The following is a 22878-nucleotide window of genomic DNA, read 5'->3' on the forward strand; positions in this document are numbered from 1 at the left end:
GGAGTTAGAAGTTAGCAGGAAGTTAGCTCGCTAGCTTCAATCTAAATACAATATAGCATGTCCTGACTGCGGGGTTTTGGAAACAAATTAAAACGTACAGCTCTGTTATCACTTCCAACATAAATGAAGACAGAAAACTAAACAGCAGTGACGTTTGTAGGGTTACTGAAGTTTGGCTAGCTGGTATATAATGATGTGCTACGTGACCGCTAGCGACACAGCTATGTTAGCATAATATAAACAAGCTAACTTTTTTTCCACTCGATAAAAGTTAACGTGAGTGTTCTCGGTGGTCAGGAACAAATCGCATGGTAGGATGCTGTAAAAGGACCAAACTTCAGCCAGGAGAACAACTGAGATAATCCATCCACAATACGAGGTTAGTCATTCATATACTGCTGCATGGGCTGGGCTGTAGTTACATCCTAAGGTTTTAAAAACTGAGCTTAAATAAATGATTGGCGGTAATAAAAGCCGAGGGAGGTCAACAGTGATCACTGACTGTTTTAGGAGCTTTTTGAGATTAAATAGAAGAAAATACAAAACATTAAACATGTTAACAACACAAAAGCCATATTAAACGCAGACTACTTTAGGCCCGGAAGTAGGATTGACGTGTAGAGTCAAAGTGCTCAGGACTTTGGGGTTTGAGCAGAAAAGGTGAGGTCCTTTGCAGATTCTATTTGGGAACTGCATGCTATGAAATGTCCTAAGGGATTCTACAAGGTAGCAAAGTTGGGGTATATCTGAAAGGACACACTATGGGTTTATTTAAAGAGAATTTTAACAGGTGTGTGGAACAAGCTGAATCACTTGCAATGGCCAAGTCGGTATATTTTCAGTAGAATCAATTTTGGCCCCATTTTCATGCATGCTCGCTAGTTCATAAAAAGGGAAGCAGCACAAAAGGCTGATTTACATTTTGCAATGCAATGCAAATTCCTTGTTAGTAAGTACCTTTACGTTCTCAAATCAAAATGATGCTGACTGGGACTTTCAGACTGCAAGCCAAAAGCTTCCATGATAAGCATTTTTATTGTACTGTTGTGTCACTGAGTTATTTTTTATTTTTTTACATTTAGACCACTCCGCTCTCTTACTGCAGTTTATCCCTCCATGACACACATTCAGTAAATGTATGCATTTTACCAAAAAGGGGGAAAGAACGCTACACATCCAGCTGGGTACAGTGGCCCCTGAATAGGCAGCGGTTCCATGTCTCGCTCAACAGACCTCAGAGAGATACTGACACATTCACTGTTGCACATGATCGATCTCATAAATCTATAAATTCACATACAGTACGGACCGATCCACCCACTGCACCACAGAGAGACACGATTTCCGGAGTCGGACACTAACCTGTGGCGGAGGGAGGCCGCCCGCACCGGGCGGGCAGTCGGGCAACATCATTGTCCGTTTAGGAGTGCTGCACTCGCAGCCGGGGGAGGGGTTAGACATGCTCCAGTTTCCATTCAGAAAGATGTCAGCGACTGACTGATCCACAGAGGGAGTGAACCAATCAGACCCCGTGGAGGAACAAGGTAGATTCCTGCAGGAAAATGAACATGAATATTTCACCGGCAACCGATCACCCCTGTCACCTACATCCATCACTGTATGCCTTATTTCCACTTCTTCTTAAACACTGGTGGTGTTTGGGGGATAAATCTTAACAGTAGCAAAGCTTTATCATCGTTTTAATACAGCTTTGTATTTTTAAGACTCCTGGAAAATAACCACTTAATTAAAAGATTGCAGTTTGTGTTTTAATAATGCATGCACAACAGGCCATTCAGAGCGGCTGCCGTAAACAAGAACTTCCGAGGACTCCGAACGCTTTAATATTTCCATTTCATAGGTTTAAACAGGTATTCATTATTCAGCTTATCCTGATCAAGACTGCGGCGAAAGCTCATTATTTATTGATCAAATTTGTTTTTACAAATTGGTTTTCAAAATCCTGCCAAGCATTTTTTTTCCTAGCTCCATGCCTGCTGCTGGATTTGTCCGAAAGAGGCTCATACACGCATGCATAACAACTCGCCAAACATACACAGCTTGCAAAGATTCAGACTCTGTCAGTATCATTTGGTTTTGATGTTTGGCTGGATTCTTAATGTGCGACTCGTGTATACCCAGCCTACTTACGGTATAGGATCTCCTTTCATGCAGCGTGTCCCAAAGCCAGGCTTGTTCAACAAGCTTTCCACCACCTGGGACACCTCCGTATTTCCTGGCCCATCGTTGCTGTAAAATTCAACATAAAATAATGAAAAATTCCCCATTAAATATTTCAGTTTAATCTCTCACAGAAGGTCCACATAGCAATTTAATCCATGAGCGCCAGCCAGTCTGTCACAATGTCAATAAAACAGACAAACAAGAATTAAATAGGCATTATGAAAGAGAATGAACTTGGACAATGGCCTGTTGTGGCAGAATCGCTGCATAATGGGAAACATGAGAACAGGGTGTCTACGGGTAAAGTAAAATTTAAAGACTGTTTTAATGTCCCTTTTAGGCCAAACTGTGCACAAATCACAACTGAAAATCTGCTCGTTATAAGGAAACACATTCAGAAATAAACAGTGTTTTTGTGACAGGCTGATGGTAAAAAAAAAAAAAAAAAAAAAAAGTCCCTAAAGATGCAGTTTAAAATTTGTTCTTTGCTGTTCGGTTCGGCTCTTTTTTAATGCTTGTGTGATTTAGAGGTCAGTGAAGACAAAATTCTTTTTAAAACCCGACTTTTTGGAAGCAAAATACAAATCATGAAGGATGGGTCAACACTTTTACTCTAGCAGGGGAAGTGTTAATTGACCAGCTTAAAGCCATGTCGGTGTCCATCCATCCATTCTTTTTCTGACTCTAGTCCAGGTCATGGCGGCAGCGGTCTAAGCATGTTGTGGGTCTACCCTAAGGCAGGGGTGTCCAACTCCAGGCCTCGAGGGCCGGTGTACTTCAGGTTTTAGATGCGTCCTTGATCCAGCAAGCTGACTTAAATGGTTAGATTACCTCCTCAACATGTCTTGAAGTTCGCCAAAATGAAATCCCCAGACAGCCCCAGGCATCTGGGATTTGTTTTGTTTAGGCATGAGATACAACCATTACATTAGTTTTTGTATGTCATAATTAATAATAATTTATTGTTAATAATTTTGTGTATGTATATACATCAGTCTATATATATAAAAGACTGAAGAGCAGTAACATTGTGTAACTTTTAAGACCTTTTATAAGGTCTTAAATACATATTTAGGAATAAACTTCAGAGAGTGATTACAATCTTAGTCAGCTTGATGATCCTGCTGTTCTAGTCCAAAACAACATGACTGTTATAAATCTGTTAAATCAAGTGAAACGTCAGAGCTAGTTCAATCAGAAAAAACAGTATCTGAGGTTCTATAGATATTTGTTTTAGAAGTCCTGTCTATCGTCTCCTGCAGCATTTGATTTGGACACTTAGAGTGCTGTCTAATTCATTTTCCATATTGACAAAGAAGAGAAGATTGGAGTGACCATTAATGCCAAACAAATCTTTGCATTCAAGAACTCCTGAGAGGAAATGAAACACGCTGCCTCGAGGATTCGATGTGTTGAAACGCTCAATAGCAATGCTCGGTGCTGCTGGAGTTATCTTAACTGAGAATGAGAGAAAAATCTCAGAGTTTACCAACTCTGTTTTTCGGCAAGAGAGTCAAAACTTCTTTGACATCACTTATTTAAACATTATCGACTAAAGCGATGATGTCTATAGCCCGAGCCGATATGAGCCTGATCGAGATTCTGTGTACAGTACGGGCTCCTCGAAGCCTTTCATTATTATCCCAGTGTCCTGTACATATCTAAGCCCGGTCTCAGTTAAACAGTCTTCACATTCCAGTCCTGTTCTCATTACTAACCACGCACACGCTGCCCTTTATCTTAAGGGTACTGTGGTAGTTAAAACACAGTGTTTCATAGAGACCACAGCGATGGCTTCCTGCCAGCTGTAGCCACAGCCCGGCCAACCGTTTGGATTAATACAGTGTTCATTGTCTCATTTAGAGGCGTCTCCGTGAAGGTCACGCGGTCATTTTCTTGGCCACCAGCGAGCGCGATTGAAGTGGTCCGATTGTAAAAATGGATTATGTGCAGCCATCTGTTTTGCTATTAACAATGGCTGGGTTACCATGTTATTAAAGATAATAAAACTATTGGACGGTTGTAAAACGAAGACTTGTGCATACACACAGAAACAGCGGAACTAATGAAGAGTTTATCTAGTCAAAATGACACAGCATAGATGAACTGAAGATAACTGCAGAAAGTCAAATGAAGGCCACGTGACGACACAGAACAGAAAAAAAAAAAAACCCTGTTGGTCCACAGAGCAAATGTCCCAACTATTAAAATTTTAAATGGGCATATATTTAAAAATAAAAAAGTCACTTCACATTTAAATCATGTTTTGTTTTTGTTTTTTATTTTATACAGCACGTTTTGGATTTCAGCACTGTGGAAAGAGACTTGAAAGAATTAGCACCACGGACAGAGCGAGACTCACACTTAGGTCTGTTTCAGGACCACGGAGAGAGACAGCACAGCATTTTGACAGAAGGCAAAAAACAAAAAAAAGAATAAATGGTTCAGTTGCACTTTTTAAATGGCTTTTCGTGTATGTGAGAATCACCTAAAACCTCACTGTACATTTTAAAAGACTTTTTAAATGACTTATTAGCAGCTCTCAGCACGGTGACAAGTTCTAGGGCTGCTGGTAACAATGCCGTCAGTTTTAAGTTTTAGGAAGACTCTGGTGACTCCATCCATCTATCCACTTGGGATACATCCTGGACAGGTCGCATGAAAACTAGAAAAAGGGTTAGCTGTTTCTCCTCACAGCCCACCAGTCTGCCGGGTCTCCCTGTGCCTGAGTGAAATCACTCCAGGTGCTCCAGCTTCCTCCCACAGTCCACAGATATGCATGTTGGTTAACAGGCGATTCAAAATTGGCTGTAGGTGTGATTGTGAGTGTGTCTTGTGTGTCTCTCTATACAGATTGTTGATCTGTCCAGGGTTTACCCCACCTCATCAGAAATCATCAAAAAAAAAATGCCTGTTTATATATTTAACCTGTCCAGCATGTGATGCCAAAACTGTGGTCTAAAGAAAGACGTGCGTATACTTCATAGCAGCACAAAACGTAGCAGAGTAAACTGATGCAGGAGGGTAAAGTAAGTCATATAAACTGAATCTGCAGGAAGTGTCATTTGTAATTACATAAAGTGTTATGAAAGCAACCATAAAATTCTGCTGCAAAAGAGCATTAAAATGTTTCAGTTAGTGGTAACGGAAATAAAACAGAACTAAAATCTAAAGTTTATGATCTGAGTCCTGACTAGAATGCAGGCTCTATATTACATCATATCTTCACTCCGACCAACAGCTTTGTTTCTGTCTTGAACGAGCAACTTTCTCACGAGGCAACACTTATTACCTATTATGCCTCGATATCCTCTGAGCGAATTTCCACAAAGTGCCTCAGTGGGAAATGAAACACCTGTAGGCTGAATAACTAACAAACACCTCTTCGTCGCAGGAGCGCGGGATGAATTACGAGTAGTTCGCTGGCCTTGACAGAAGCTGCAAATGTTGATTAAATTGTTGCAGCACTCAGGTTGTTACATCGAAAGGGTCATGTTACAGCAATTTTGACTTTACTGGTGTGAACGTGGAGGTATTTAACTATAAAATCCATACCAGCTCATCACCATCATCATCATCCTTGAGGCTCGGGCGGGGGGAAAAAGAAAATTGGAGAAATACTTCAGTACGCCTTCAGGCTTTTCTAACAAATCTATTTAAAAGCATGGGTTGTTCCATAATTTAAGTATTACTGTTGCCTAAAACGAACAAAAGAAAAGCTGTAAAGTGGAGAGAATAATAATAATAAAATAATAATAATAAAAGACAAAAAAATGGTAAATTAAGTCCAAAGGCAACATTTACTTTTCACCTCACCTGACTTCCAAAAATATTTCTGCAATTATTTTCCATCCTCCTTCCCCAAAGTTGCAAAGCTATGACATCACCGTGGGCGGCTGTGGCTCAGGAGTTATTAGAGGCCATCTAACCCGAGTCACCCGGCTCAGTCCAGGTGCTGGGGCCATAGAGTAAGCACCGTATGGATCTGTGTGTGTGTGATTTGGTGAATGGGGCTTGTAATGAAATGTGCTTTGAGAGCTCAATTAGAGGAGAAGCTCTATATAAGCACCGGTCCATTTACACGATCCGCTTACAATGGGCGGCTGTGGTAACAACACCAAAACAGCAATATTAGATGGAGTGATTTACAGTGGTGCATATCAGCGCGCCTCCTGAAGTGCTTTCAAAGTCCACTGGAGCCGGGCCTTGTCACAAGCTTTTCCATTCATTTGCAATGACGCTGAACGGCAGCCGAGGACGGGCGAGATCATCTCTCAGAAATAAAACGGCGAGGCCTGTTTCTGTAACATTTTTGTATTTTTTGTGCTTTGATTTTTCCATCTTTGAAGTTGAACTTTCCTACACAGTTGCAGAGTGTCTTGTTTATCTACTCAACCATGTCTGCTATTACAACTACCCACTGCTCCCTTAAATTATTCAGACCCCATCTGCCTCTGATAACAGTACAGATCATTTGTTAGAAGATTTCTTCGCTGTGAAAATCACGTTGATTCGGTTTCATGAAACGGCAATAACCTTACTGATGTTACTGTTGTATGACATCATTCAGCAGCAGTATCTCCTAAACTTAAAAAAATCTAAAATAAATCACAGGTTGTTGTTAAGGCTCAAATCTAAATTAGAATCTGGGGTGAACTCGATTAAAATGCCATTTTAACTGATACCTGAAGGAAAACCACAAATCATTACTACATCTTAAACACGTTACCTATAGAAGGTGGTTTGAGGCAGGCCATACATCCAGGGCTGCAGCTCCAGAGGTGGAAATTCGGTGAACGGCGGGACGATGAGGGAGAAGATCAGAGACAGGCAGACAAAAAAAGCAGGCAAGACCACCTAGAAGGATGGTGACAAATTTAACAGTTTCTGCTCTGCCCCAGACATTTATCTTACATCTGAAGCTCCTTTGAAGCAAAATGTAACAGAAATGAATTAAAACAGATTTCGCTGAAGTCTAGGGAAATAATTGCAGCAGATAAAAAAAAAGGAGAAAGTAACGAAACTGAAAGTTTTACTACTCGCCAAAGTTTCTCGAGCAAAATCAGAAACACAAATCCTTCATGCTTCCTTTTTTAAAAAAAAATTTAAGCCTTGAAGTTCTATTTAATCATGGATGTGCTGCACAGTTCCTGCACAGATGCAGGAAGCGAGTTGGATTCGTTTTATCGCCAATATAACGTCACAGCACGCAGCGGGTGGACGGAATCGGAGCCACATCCCTTTTAAACAAATACAAACAATCATTATTATGCATCGTTTTAGGATCCCTGCACGTGCGACCCAGGCGCGCGTTTTATGCACTCGGAACGGTCGACGAGAGATCGATTTCACCGCCGCGCCTCCGCCGAGCCGCCGCGCTGTTATTACATTCCACGTGGCGCGTGGTCCGGACTGATGCGATCTACAGCGGCGGGGCACCGACGCAATAATGTGTACACATTAATATGCTCCCCGCCAACTTGTTTGGGCACTTCTCCATGCTTTATGAGTTTGATTAAACACTTCCAACACTGCCACCATCATCTGGCCACTCTGATGTAATTAGTTTCTTGCAATTCTCTTGTCTTGAGGGTGTGTGTGTCTGTGTCTGTGTGTGTGTTTTTTAAAAAAAAAAAACACCATAAAAAAACCAGACGCTGCAACAATACTACCCCCCACCCACCCCCCTCCAAATCCTCTTTTCTTCATCATGTAATTTGCTTTTCATTATATTGTTAGAGCTGACGAAAAGGTCTGTGTGGGGGGGAGTGCGAGATATCTTTACTGTTTAATCATTCATAGGTCGGGTTGCGCTTGGCAGCAAAGGGGAGGTTTGCACACACTTGATTAATTGCGGGGCATGCAATTTGCAAGTCCAATTCAAGATGCTACAATTGAAATCCTGAATTTACTACATGGAGCCATGGCCACGGAAATGTGCTTGGAGGGAAGATAAAGAGCAGCAATGAGACTGAAAAGCTTAATGGCAGACCGCAGAGAGAAGGAACTATTCTTGTTCTGTTGCTCCCTCGCTCTCCCTCCCTCTCTCGGCAGTAATTGCAGGTGACAGCTGGCACTTCTTCCATTGAGAGAAATCGGCAAAAAAACAGGGAGAAGTCATTATGCTCACAAAGCCAAAGCACTCACATGAACAATGCATGAGTTTATCGCATTCTCAAGTTTGGAGGGGATTTAAAGTAGAGGATGGAATTATATGCAAAATGGGTAAAAACACAACATGAATAAGATGTGTTGTGTTGTGTGTGTGTGTTTTTCTTTTTGCAGCAAAGTCAAAAGCCTCATTACAAAACAACCATTCGTGTCAATCCAATTACACCGGTGAATAATAAATTTAATGCCACAGCTTGCATTAAAGTGGATAATAGCAGCTCATTGAATATTTTTCTGTAGTCTTAAAGAGGGATATTATGTTTTTCCTTGTTTTCCATGGTATACAGTAACTTTATTAGGTACACCTTGCTAGTACAGGGTTAGACATTTGGCGAACATTCAACAAGGTGCTGGAAACTCTCCTCAGAGATTTTGGTCCACGTTGACATGAAAGCGTCGCACAGTTGCTGCAAATCTGTGATGTCAATCTCACGTTTCAGGGCATCCCAAAGGTGCTCTGTTGGAGGGAGAGCTGGCGACTGTGAGTACAGTGAACTCATTGTCATGTTGAGGAATCCAGATGGAGATGGTTAGGCTTTACCTGCTGGAAGTATCCGTCAGAAGATCGGCACCTGAACCATTGATACAAGACAGAATGGATCCATGCTTTTGTGTTCATTTATTTATCTCGCAGTGGTAATCAAAAGCAGATAGAGCGTCTTTCCAGCCTTCTATTGCTCAAGTTTGGTGAGCCCGTGTAAACTGTAGCCTCAGTTTTCTGTTCTTAGTTGACATTAGTGTCACCCGTTGTGTGGTCTTCTGTTGCTGTAGCCATCTGCTTAAAGGCTCAGAGATGCTCTTCTGCATACCTCGGTTGTAACAAGCGGCTGTTGCATTGACTGCTCGGTTTAAATCAGTCTGATTTTCTTCTGACCTCCGGCATCAACGAGGCATTTTCTCCCATGGATCCGCGGCTCACTAGACATTTTCTCTTTTTCAGAACATTCTCTGTAAACTCCAGAGATGGTTTTGTGCTCAGCAGTTTCTGAAAGCTTCTGAACTACTCAGACCAGTCCGTTTGGCACCAACGACGACCACGCCACCTTCAAAGTCACTTAAATCACCTCATTCTGATGTTGAGTTTGAACTTCAGAAGGTCGGCTTAAACACGTCTGCATACCTAAACGTACTGAGTTGCTGCCATGTGATCGGCTTAATATTAATGTTGCATCAACAAGCAGCTGAACAGATGCACCTAATAAAGCCAATGAGTCTATATACATATAAACAGTGGCGGATATTCATATTAACACATGGCTGAAGCGTCAGATAATGTAAATCTTTGTGGACTGAAAGCTTTGTGCTGCTGTAAATGTGCAGTTTTAGACTGTTGTTTTTCTACTTTTGTGTCCATGTGAGCGGGAGTAAATGCATAGGCACATAGCTCAAGCTGTGAGCACCTACATACTCTTCAAGCCTTCTGTTTTAGAGGGGCAGCCAATCAGAAGAACATTAAATAAAGGGTATGAACTGCACCAAGCTCAAGCCCCAGTATAAGATTAGCACACTAAAGTGCTTGTTATTGCTAATAAAAGTTGATATCCACAACTTTAAACAAAAAGAAAAACACAGTTAAACTGAACAAATTAATACTTTATCAACTATTTTCCTGTTAGTGCTTAAATGGGGAGTTGCAGTCAGTTCAGTTCAGAGTGAGCCCCAAACACGAGAAGCCTTCAAGTCCTCGGCGCCACAACATAACCAATAACCGCCTCTGCCCGATCCTGACACTGCCAAGACTCACCCGTCCCCAACTTCCAGCCTCATAAATCACTCCTTTTGTGTTTCTCACTGTAATCTCTTTTATATTCCCCTAACCATTTGTATTGGAGCAGATTACCTCACTACACAATCATATCTGCTGACAATGGGAGCTGTTGACATGACAGGGCGGGGGTGGGGGGGAAGAAACCCTTTAACCAAATGAATAAAGAGGAAGAGCCATGAGGTGTGCCCTTGCAGACAATGTGCTCCCTTGTACATCCGCATTCACACACTTATCCTTCTATTCCTGCTCTGCGTCCCCACTAAAGAGGGACGTCCGAGATTGACAGTGACTAATGGGGGGCTGGTACTGCAGCAAATTACAAGAAGAGCCCGCACCTCGCAAAGGTGAAACACTGCTCGCTCTCCTCCTCTCTCCTCCTTCCTCTCACACAGGAAAGGATGAGCTGCACGCTTTAGTTTTCAGCTACGGTTAGTTCCCCACAACGGCTGCTGTCACATATGATGCAACGGCACGACGTCTACGTACGCAAGGAGTTTGTGCGCGCGTGTGAGCGCAAGCACACTTTAGGTCAGAACACACTTTTTACAAGTTGAGAAAATAATCAATGAAGTACCTGGAAAACTGCTGTTTACTGAAATTGGTTTTGACTTGTTTAAATTACGTCTGCTTATTGGTTTTGACTTCTGAAATTATATTTATGAGGAGCAAAATAATATAGACATACACTTAATAAGCTAACGGCAATCTGTCGTCTCTGTAATTGTTATGCGATCGCATTTAATACGTGGCTAATGAAAGCACATGATTAGCACGCGGTGGAATGAAGGAAAAACAAATCATGGGTGTCACTTTGGCTTTCTGGTGCCAATCAGGGCGATCAGGTGAAACTGATGGCGCTAACTGAAGCCAGCACACAAACGGATTCACGGCTTCCCGCCTACAGACGTGCTGTTCTTTCAAAGTGCGACGCTGAGACTGAAAAATATATACCTGGACTCGGATATTGACATTTTCTTTTCCAGTTACAGAAACTGACTGATTGGATCCAAACACTCAAATCTCCTCCTCAGCACCAATCGCAGCCTGACTTTTGTCCTCTGGGCATGCTTTTGGTACACCCACGTGTGCCGTCGGGGGATAGAGATGATCATCGGACATGCACTTTACTGACACGACGCTACATCATCCTGGACGCCGCCGTTCACATTTTTCAACGCTCATATTCCGCCGTCAGTTTCGATTTCTCTCCCAACATTTTAAACCCCGTAACTATTGACTCCATCAAGATGGATGAGTCTTCCATCCAGGTTTTAAATGAGCTCACTCTATCAAATATGCCATTAACTGATTTTGAAAGCTAACATGTATTTTGCGCAATCCTACCTTGATCCTCCCATGCAACCCTACTAGCATAACCCTTCAATCCATCAATATGACAGACTGAGGCCATTACCTGGGCAATGAGTCCTTTGCGGCTCCTTCGGGCGTGGTGGAAGCGCTTAATAAAGAGCGCCAGGAACTGCTGTCTGATCAGCTTCCATCCGGTGATGACCGCGGATCCCCTCCCGCTGTCACCGGGGCTCTTCCTTATGTCTGGAATAGACGTTAACCTTCAGCAATTATTTATCATCTATGCCTATGTAAAAGATCTGCTGAGCATGCTTTTCAGCACCACTAATGGGCTGATCAAATATAACTTAAGTGTTAAACTGGCCAGCAGCACTAGCTCATTCCTCAAAGTGGCAATTTTACTCATTTCATGTATCTGGGCCTGACTCAAAAGGAAAAACACTGACGAACACAGGCCGTGGACACCTTTTGTTTTACATATTTTCATTAATAAGAAGCACTTTTCTTTTCTTTACAGGATTCACTGTGAAAATTTACAAAAAAGTTTGAATCAAAGGCCAGTTTTGTGATGCGAGGCACACATTTAAGGGGTGAAAGACAGGTGAGATAATGTGTAGTGAAAGGGAAGCCGGCTTGAAAGTGAGTTTTTCTTGGTATTATGCTGTCTCACCTGAGGGGAAACAATCAAACTGAAGCCAAACTAAATCAAATTAATAACTGAGGAACAAAGGACGTGGTGTGAAAAAAATAACAGTTGTAAAGAGTATTTACCTTCAACTTTACTTGTGAACTTTTCTAGATGAGAAACAAAAAAACAGACCAAGATTTAAACAGGAAGTGCAGTTCATTTAATGAGCTTTTAAAACTCTTAAATTTAAAATATTGCTAATAAATCTATGTTTGCCTAATTTAAAAAAAATAATCTGTGATAAATTTGAAGGACTTGCCACTCTTCCCGGTGGTTTGCTCAGTTTTTGAGTGGACGCTGGCAATGCTGTTCCTCTTGGCTTCGCGGGACCTTCTTTTGCTGTCTCTCACAAACAGCTCCTTAGTCGCTGTGGGAATACAAATAAGATATGTTGTTATGGCCTGACCCAATTTAGGGTTATAAATAACAATAAGAACAGCAACCTGCACTGCAAGACGCCATATTATTCCCTGCAAAAGCACAAAGCCAGGTGTTTCAGGAACACGAGGAAATCCGATTTTTTGAGATTAGGCCGATAAGTGAGGTTGCTCGGGAATGGCTGCAAACAAAAATTGTGAAAAGATGGGAACGGGAGATTTAGCCATTGAGGTCAATCAGTGACACATGAAAGCAGAGCTGGAAAGCGCCGTGTCTTTTTTATTTCAGTCGTCCTTCTCTACTGGAGCAGAATGAACCCAAACCAAGGAAAATAACTTCTACCTACATCTGAGTCATCTTTTGCAAGTACTGCTATAAAAGTGACTCGTGGCCTGAGAAGCCAGTGAACGTGCGCTTAGTTCATCGTCATTAATGCAGTCGTGCTGATTTCTGAGACCTTTACACACAGCAATTAAATCCTGCTTTAGGCTGCTTTGTTGGTTTTAGTTCATTTTGATTAATGCATCTAGAGGATGGACACCAAAATCAAATGGCCTTTTTGGAGCCAGGATCTGCTTCAAATGCCAGGTTCTGATTGGCAAACTGCTTTTACAGCTACCTAAATGGGTCTACGTAATTCAACCAAATGGCTAGTTATTAAGCAGCATCGCTAATAAAAGCTGAAGGCAATGCAGACGTGCCTTATGTGGCAACCATATTCTGCATTTGTATAAGTAAAGCTTGCTGCTTTATATTTGATGAGTTTATTTATCTTCCTGCTTTGTCAGTGTCAAAAACTTCCTTTATCGATGGCATAAAAATTGTTGTGTCATCAAAAGATGTTAAAAGCTTGAAGTGGAATTACTCTGCAAACGGGCTGATTTGTTTATAACATTCAGGGGTCGTTCTAAGGTGTTCTCATCTCCAGGCATGAAGTACTGCCAGTCCTGTTACATGTTGCTGGTGTAAATGATGCCCCTGGGTGTCGGGGCCTTGACTCCAAGGGTCGTCTTTAAAGTCCACATTTGGAAGTTGAAGATTTAGCTGAGAGCTTTGACATCAAGGAGACTGAGGGTTGTGTCCTTGTTTGGAGTTTGTATATTCTCAAATGCTTTTTACCCCATTAGCCATAAAAGGTCGATGGGGTATTGTCGTCGCCGCCCACTGGAGTGGAGTGGACACCCAAGTTTGTGAATGCCGTAACTCGAGAACGAGTCGACGTAGGATTTTCAAATTTATACCACACGGGCATCAACAAAAAATCTCCTATAAGTTTGAATCTCAGTGACCTCGACCTCACGTAGAAGGTAGAAGGGCAAGTTTTCTGTAAATCTGTAAAACTGGTTCCCTTGCAAGCATCCATACGTGCCAAGTTGGTAGTAAGCTCCATCTCACTATTGCCACAATCTAGTTTGGTATCACAGTCACACCAAAAAACACCCTGTGGGTGTCTGTGAGATGCCACTAGTTTTCAAACAGCAGCCATATTTGATGTATTTGGGACAAGGTGGGTGTACGCATTAACCACAGCATCACTTCAGGCAACCTGTTTGCAAATCTCATATGAGGCCATTAAAGTTGGGCCTAGAAAGACTGCAGAGCTGCTGCTGCTTCTGCAAGCTGCTTTGCAACCCACTCAGCTCCTCCATTTCATACTATTCACGCCATTTCCAAAAAGCAATCCCATACACACTGAATGTGACACTTGTGCTCTCCACACCTTCAGGCCTTCCACATTCATGTAGACGAGTGGAGAGGCTCTGAGCAAAGCCACTCTACTAAAAATATATCACTACAGATGGAATAACAATCCCATTTTGACTCAAGCGCCCCTCAAAGAAATGTATTTTGTTTATTTGACAGAATGTTTCAATGCATTAACACTGACAATCATACATTTATAGTTTGTTGATGCGTCTACATCAGAGATGATAGCACAGTGTGGTGTTTATTGGTCCACTTACGTGGTATATCTGCATCCACTCCAGTGTCTTCCGCCACTTTAAGGAATATCTGTAAAAAAACAGAAGATATTAGGCACATTATCTATAAATGCAAAGTTATGATACTGCAGTTGTGGAGCATTAACTGAGCGACTGTGTGGCTATTTTTTTTCTTCTAATAAACAACTCAAAAACATGCTTAACAAATAAACCTCTACATATGTTGGAGTGCTCCGTCTAAGGTTTCTGTTCAGAATCAGATCACAGATGTGCATCCACAGATCACAACCTTTACTTGAACACCTGCCGAGTGGAGTTTCTGAGCGAAGCGGCCTCCTTGACTTTATTTATGAATCCAGGTTACACAGCAAAATAAATAACTCTCCCTATTTGTGAGCATTTTTGGATGTACGAGTTAGGCTACGTTTCATCATTTGACCTCTCAAAAGGCACGCTGCTGGGAGACTGAATGTTATTTGATGTGTTGAATTATTTTATTCAGGGGGTGCCAAATACAAGCTCTGACATCATAAAGCAGTATGAAAAGCTATATTATTTTTATGCGTTACTTTATTAATGTCAATGCCTTGTCAGTTCCTGTTTTATTTTCACACGTAGCGAATAACAGCGTGTTTCAGAGCGTTTGGACTTCAAAAGAAAACATGGATGGATGAAATAACCATGGAGTGGCTGAATTGTGGGAATTCAAAAGGAATTATTCACATCGCCCGCAGGCCGTGAGTGTTTAATGCACGTCGGCCTTACATGAAGAGCATTAGGGAAGAGTCACTCGGCTTTATGATCCAAGACGGGTCTGCGTGGCAAACATGCTGCTTGAGTCATTTGTTTATGGGTCAGTGCTTCTGGGGAACATTGATTTGCAATCTACAATATGACGCTTACATATTAGTTCAAAGAGAAAGTAAAAACGTTCTGCAACTGCAAGTAAAATGATGCTTGAGTCTTTTATTATTTTTTTCTTATATCATGATGGTGAGTCTTGGTTTTGAAAAAAGCGTATGACGTGAAAACGAGGAAGGAAGCAGGACAATATGTGAGGAAAATCTAATGGCGATCAAACCGCGCTGGAGAATTTTAGAAAGCAGACCAGTGCTGGGCTGGTTAAAACCGCATTCATCCAAAATTTATCAATCACTACAAATTTGTTTGCTCTAAAATTAGATATGGTTTTCATCATTAACGGTGTCTTAGTAGAAGAAAGAGAAATCACTAACAGGATCTGAAGGAAAGAGTGAATAATAGACCCACAGCTCAGGTTATTGGCTAAAACGTAAAAAGGTTGGTTTATTATAGTGTTTACTTGTTTTGGGTGAGATTTACAAAATGTTTGCAAATGATTTTTTTTCCATTATCACTGAGAAGAAAAAGACAAAAAAAGTTCTACTACGGTACTGTGCAGAAGTCTTGAGCCACCACTCTTTTCTTTATATTTTGCTTTCAAGGTTTAAAGTTCCTCTTTGAACACTGGCTGCTATTTCGCTCACTTTCCGTCCAGTCCTTGCACCTGAACATTTTCAGAGGAATGTTTGGTTTCTTGATGCTCTTAACACTGACCTATGAATCATTCAGGCATAACTCAATGGATGAGCCAGTGCTGTTTGTTTTTTCTGTCACAAAAACATCATTTTCAAAATTTTATTTAGTGCAATCTATGAGAAAATACTAAAGATAACACAGTTTGATGGGGAAACCGTATGTCCTCAAAAACACAGGACAAAAGAAGCCTTACAAAGTCCATCCATCCATAGGCTGGAGCCTATCCCAGCCATTTTAGGGCGAGAGGCAAGGTACACCCTGGACAGGTAGCCAGTCTGTCGCAGGGCTCCTAACAAAAACAAATTCTTAAAAAAAATGGCATCTGACCCTTCAGTTGATCCATCTGAAGCCTCATCAGAAATGGTCTAAGTGGGAGAGTGGATGTTAAAAAGGGAAACGAGAAGAAAAGGCTCGAATACGCCAAATTACAATCTGTCTGACGGAGTGAACATCGAGGTGAGTGACTGCACCCGTCTGTAAAACACGGTGGAGGCTCTGTCGTGGTTTGGGGCTGAATTTCAGCCAGTACTTTTCTGAAGACTTCTTAAAGAAATGACAATAAAAGCTTGAAATTCTAACAAGCTAGAAAGGTGTGACCACACAGTCTGAACTCTTAGTCAAACTGGTTTTGCTCTGTTTTTCTCTATTTCAGTGCCTGTACCTTCCTAGCAAAATAAAGGCATCATATTTCCAAATTGCTATGAAATTAGTAAGGAGATTTTAAATAGAAACAATATGATGCAAAGTGAATTTATAAAAATGACACATATGCACAAGGCATATGCACAAGGCCGTCAGTCCCATGTTTAGATTACCTCCTCCAGGGTGGTGTCCGAGATGCCATAGCTGGTGAGGCCAAGGTCGGCCATGGCTCGGTCGAGCTCTCGGAAGAGCGTGCCAAAGGTCCCATCTTTAGCTCCTCCGTAGGGCAGGATGTAGGTGATCTCCTGACCGATGCTTTCCAGGAAGATTGCCTCAGGGACGTGTCTTTGCACGAGCTGAGCCACTGCTGACAAATTTGCTGGATGGAAAGTCACAAAAATTATGCCAAAACAACTTCTAAAGACGGGGAAAGAGCTGAAGCTGAACAGCCGGCACAGAGGGCTGCGGAGACATAATATTTGAACAACAGCATCTTTCAAACTCGGCGTTCACACAGAGAAACTTCACCAGTGAAATCCTTTAAAAACCGCCGTGCAACATATTGCAATCACAACACACCTGATGAGGTGACATTTAAAAGCACTGTAGCAGATCAGTGGACCTTATTCCCCCATCTCATCCATTCTGAACCCGTGTCTATAGTGAGAATCTATGCAGACAGTGTTGCAGAATGCACCACATCCATTATTGATCCAAAGCCTCTCATATATAATTACTGCAGCTCAACAGCCACTGGTCCTTTATGAAGAAGTAAATGGCTCTGGTTCACACCAGTCGAAAATATTTGAGAAATTGTAAGTATGTTTTGCTCTGCTTGCCTGTGTCTGTCAATAAAGAGAAATGAGCTGTCACTTGAGGAAATGTGATTTTATTTCATGGGATTTTCTGACTTATATCAGCAGTCTTAAATATAATCCTTTTAAAGGAAGCAGCAGGTTTGATTCTGATTTTATTTCCATGCATAATAACCTGGAGCCTGCTCTAGAGTTTGCTTCTGATCATGACTTGCATTGGGCACCTTTTGTTTACGCGATCAAGGCCCGAGAATGATCAAAACAAATCAAATAACCAGCAGAAGATTTGGCTGGGCACGAATCAGCTCTATTTCTGCAGTTTCTCAACATTTCTATATTTAATATAGTCAAAACTTGTGTCAAGCAAATGATAGAATATCATGTATAAAGCAGAACATTATAAGAAAAGTAGCAGCTGGAGAAAACGAACTGCATGTGGAGCACGTTCCCCGACCCGGCTCAAGAAAATGCTACATCAAAACAGAAACCATGTCCAATTTTAATTTGCCCATTTTTCCCTTCAACATCATCTTCTTGCACATCTCTGTGCTGATTTCAGTGCCGCTGCTATTTATAGGTCCCTACCTAAAACTCCCATTCTGTCCTCTTGCATTCTTGTCCGTATGCCACACTTCTTCGGGGAAGACGAAAAAATGATAGAGAGGCAGATTGGTGAGTAGGTTGTGCCGTGAGCAATGATTGTGTTGCCAAATATCCGTGCCTTCACGCAGTGGAGCTGTTGTTTGATGAGACCAGATCATTGCCACCAAATGAGACGCCCAAGAAGTGTCAGGACGTTACAGTGGAACTACAGCGACAACCTGACGCCGCAGGGTTGACTGTTTCATGTCAAACGGGCAAATATAGATATAAAGTAACAAGAAAATACAAACAGAAAATAAAGCAGTAAAAAAGTCACATCGCCAGGAAAAACTCCATATACCGCCCACTGTAAATCTGGGGTGTCAAACATAAGGCTCGGGGGCCAGAATCGACCCAACAAAGACTCTAAACCAGCCCACTGTACATCTTTAGATAATATGAAGGAGTTTATAGATTTTTAACTTTTAAATGTATTTTCATAAGTTTCGCAGCTTTTCTTATTGATAAAGCCCCAAGTGCCATTCATACTACACCTAAACTAATGATAAATAATAATAATGGATTAAATTATATGAATATTCCTGTTTTTCCGCCATCAGTTACACAACTATCTGGTTTCTTTTTATGTTTGTAGTTTTTTTACAGTGAGTCCACAGAAAAAATGACATTTTCTGTGAATTAATGAAAACGTTATATTTTACTATTACAGAACAGTCTGGGTAATAAACTAGCAGAGCGTTTTCTGTAAAGTCAGCAAATATAAATGTATAACTGAAATCGAGGCACACAAAGCCTGTGAAAGTCAAACTCCTGAATCCAGCATGTTCCTCGTCACTCTCGTAGCACAACGCATCACCTTCACCTCTTCTTCTGTTTGTAGTCTGGGCCTCAGACTCGGCCAGGTCAAATGAGATTGACACCAAAGCAGATTTTTCCTCTTCGCTTAAGTTTAAGCTCCATAGATCCTCGTGTGCAAACAGAATGGGACTTTCAGGGAGTGAGGAGAATGGGCAAAAATCAAATCGAGTGCTTCTTTAAAATTGAGTTGTGAAACTTTTTAATCGCTGCTTGCAGATTAAAACTGAAAAGATCTTAAACACGCAATAAGTGAAGTGAAGAGTGGATCTAAGAGCTAAACAGGCAAGTTGGCCCCGCTGCCACTGAACGCTCCGGCTTAACGCTTTACGAGAACAGGTGAGTAATGTGTCACTGGCTGTTGACAATCAGCATTGCTTTGGAGTTCAACTAACAAGACGCACAACTCGCTACCGCTGCAAGAGATCAAGATCAGCGTTAAATCACCAGAAACTTCTCACACCATGCAAGACGTTTTAGTCAAAGTACACTTCAGCATTTCAAAGATTTCTAATCTCTCTTATCCTAAAAATTCTACTTTTCCCACATGAATTCATCACTTTATTTGAGCCCTCTAGCAGCACATCTGAAAACCATCTTGAGGGGAGATACTTTAATGTTTTATCTGTTAGTTTGGTAACGACGAGTTGATTTTATTTTCTCCTGGTTCAGAAAGGATGAACTGGCGTGCGCTCTAATAAACCGCACATTGAAAATTGTGTGTGTTTTTAAAAACTATATAAAGGAACTATATAAAAATGTTCATGCAACATCTGTTTTACAAGGTAATAATCATAGTACATGACAGACAGTAAACGGAGATAGTTGGTACCTGATGGATCAGAGTTGCTCCAGCTTTGGCTGCCAAATCCTTCATCTGGGCTGCTGCTCAAAGGACAGTCTGTCTCCTGTTAATCAGAATTGGATTAGAAAGGCCTTATCAGGCCTTACCTCTTAAAATGATGAACAGTGCCTCGCTGACAACTCCTGTCTTGCATTAATCAAATAACGGGCATCCACAAGTTTCTATTTAATTGCTCTAAATAAAGCCGCATGCATGCGTCAACAGATAATGCTGTCAGCCTGTAATGGAATATGAAGCCATTGTCGTTCAGCCAAAGACATGCGCGCAAAAAAAGGTTAAACATTTTTAAAAGGCTGCTTCTCTTTATGGAGTTCAATCACAAGGAAATGAGATCGGGGCAATTAAACTTTTTTTTTTTTTTTTTTTAGCAGTTAAAGGTGTGTAATTGCAAACTCTCCCTATTAATTACCAAAATGACATCCAGGGGACAAGGAGGAGGGCTGAATCGCTACCTCGCCCACGTTTGTTTATTTCTCTTAAACAAATGACTTCGCTCACCTCGAAGACTCGGCAGACAAATGGTAATCGCTCTCGCCCTGCTGGCACCGGTGCATCTTGTTCATTTGCTCCAACTGATTAAAACTAAGCGTGCGAGGCACCATTGGCGAGCGAAAGCGAGAAGCACCCCTCTCCCCCGCGACAATTAGTATCATCCAGCACGTAGGCGCATGCCAATTCTCATGCTGGGGCAGACTAAATACAGATCATTATGGGGGGGGGGAGGGTGGTAAAAGGAGAAAGAGAGCACTCTGGAAAGTCAGAGGCTGGTCAATAACAGATGAGAAAGAGGTTACTGCTGTGCCAAAGTGCTTGCTGCTGAAAATCCTTATTTTGGGGGATTTAACATTAAATTAAATAATAAGATTGTAAAGATCTAAAGTCCTCTAAGGCCTTAAAAAAGTGGCCTCACTCACTGTGGGAGCAGATTATCACAATTATCAATCAAAACGCTGCTAAAGTAAGTTTCCTCTCAGTAAGTAAGACCTAAAGCGCGCTTACTTTCTTTCCCCCTTTGGCCTGACCGATGATGCCGTTACGCTGAGCTGTCATCTTTCCGCTCCCGTCTCTGACCAGAGTGAGATAGTAGCCGCTGCCGAAGCATTTCTTCAGGAAGATGGAGGAGCCGCAGCAACGCATCTTGCCGTGGGAGATGATGGCAATGCGATCTCCTAAGATGTCTGCCTCGTCCATGTGGTGCGTGGACAGAATGATGGTGCGGCCTGCAGGGGGAACACAGAGAGGCTGGGACTAGGGGTGGGTTTTAATAATCGATTCATCGATTAAAATCGATTCTGGCTTGGATAACGTGATATCGATTCATTAAAATCCTGAATCGATTTTTTTGCCCGAAATTCCAGAATCTCAGGTGAACGTCACAAAATTTCAACAACCACCAAACATTTAAAACAGTAAATGAGAGCAGGTACACGGCTTCTGCACAAAGACGTAAACACAAAGCGTGGACCCGCGGATCAGAATCAGTGAGATGTCGCCTTTCTCACCCGACGGCACGGACACGGTCGGGGCTGAAAGCCGACAGCTCGCTGATTCTGATGTTTCGGCGGGTCCGCGCTTTGTGTTTACGCCCTTTTTGCGCTGATTCTAAAGCTGTTAGTTTGATCTCTCTCCAAACAATATTGACCGAACCAGCAGCAAAAGAAGATCCAAACTAAGCTTCACATAAACATCGTCATGGATTCACTCTGACTTTTGCTGTTTTGCTTCCACCACAATAAAATCACACTTCATGCAGAGCTAGCTCTCTCTCTCTCTGTACTTCAAGAACAGTTTCCCGTCTATCCCCGAAATCTGTTTTCTTCATTAATCGCTTGCTTGTTACGCACAAGACTACCGTTGTTTACAGCGCTGTCGGCCGATGTTTTTTTTTTCCTTTTACTTACTTCCGAAAAGAAAACATAATTTCTGCCGTTCAATAGGCTTCTGAACAAATTTAAACTTTTTAAAATTATGCAAAATGCAAAACGCTTAGCGGTGTCTCTAATAAAACCGCTGTAACTTCAGAGGTAATGTTCATATGTTGATTAATGGTTTTTTTTTTTTTTCGTTTTTGATGTACTGCAGAATATTTTTATAAAATCCCAGGCCAGGAAAACCACCTTCATGTTTTTCTGTGTTTTATCTTCAGCTACTTTGACACAAAGGCCTCTGCTGTGGTGTGATTACACCTTTGATAAAGTCTTGCGAGTGTCAGCTTCCTTTTTATAGATACAAAAATATGTAAATGTACTGATCTGAATTATAATATTTCTGACTGAGGCAAAATTTCCCAGATTCAAATCGAATTGAATCGGAATCAAATCGATTCTAGAAATCAGTGACGATACCCAGCCCTAGCTGGGACAGCGTCGCCTGAATGGGACGAGCAACGTCGTGCACGCTCGTGTGTGAAGATGATGTGCAGAAAACAAGTCAAAGCTTTCTTTTTAATTAAAAAAAAAAAGCTGTTTGAACCATTTCTTTTCAGTTTGGACCTTGTTTGTTTCAACAACTGTCATCATTAAGCGTAAGCAGCACAAGAAAGGATTCCACGGATCAAGACTGTTCAAATCAAGCCAACATCCCAATCTGCGTGGTAGTCACTTATCTCCGGATTGTTGATCCCACTGTGTTTTTTTCTTCTTCTCTTTTTTTACTCGTGCTTATCCGCATGGCAACAAAGCAAACTCCAGAAGAGAGCGTGGGCGTGAATCTGGGACAAAATTAAAATGATGATAAAGGCCACCCTAAGCCTACTTTCGAGCGTTTCTATGAGACCACATTTTATTCCAGCTCTCCCTTTTGTTCTGCGAGTCCTTTGATTCGAGAGGCGTCAAACTGAGCCCAATTGCACTGACAACTAAAGCATGCATTGCAAGATTATTCACAGGTGTTCTTATCCTTTCATATCATGCTGTATCAGATAACACATATTAATTATCACGTACCCGGTAATCAGAAGAAAAGGGCTAGATCTATAATGAAGTCACAGCGTGGTCGTGTCTCTGCAGTCTGTATGAAAGCGGTATCACAGAGTACGGGGGTAACTTTTGATCCTGCCATGTTTTAAAGCTGAAAAAAACATTTAACCTGACACGTGT

General features: G+C 41.6%; 1 protein-coding gene across 1 annotated transcript in view; it reads right to left on the reverse strand.

Annotated features, from left to right (window-relative positions):
• Positions 1-22878, reverse strand: part of LOC146391370 (phospholipid-transporting ATPase ABCA1) — a 195427-nt gene that overhangs the window by 86242 nt on the left and 86307 nt on the right. The window contains exons 23-32 of the mRNA XM_084924249.1: positions 20780-21000; positions 19748-19823; positions 16816-17021; positions 14465-14513; positions 12382-12489; positions 12206-12229; positions 11538-11677; positions 6914-7041; positions 2152-2250; positions 1363-1552 (exon numbers count right to left, since the gene is read on the reverse strand). Of these exons, the coding sequence (XP_084780375.1) occupies positions 1363-1552; positions 2152-2250; positions 6914-7041; positions 11538-11677; positions 12206-12229; positions 12382-12489; positions 14465-14513; positions 16816-17021; positions 19748-19823; positions 20780-21000 (1241 nt within the window). The remainder of the gene's footprint in view (positions 1-1362; positions 1553-2151; positions 2251-6913; positions 7042-11537; positions 11678-12205; positions 12230-12381; positions 12490-14464; positions 14514-16815; positions 17022-19747; positions 19824-20779; positions 21001-22878) is intronic.

Source organism: Perissodus microlepis, chromosome 3, assembly GCF_051167445.1.
Source record: "Perissodus microlepis isolate ML-2025 ecotype Zambia chromosome 3, ASM5116744v1, whole genome shotgun sequence".
NCBI classification, from domain to species: domain Eukaryota; kingdom Metazoa; phylum Chordata; class Actinopteri; order Cichliformes; family Cichlidae; genus Perissodus; species Perissodus microlepis.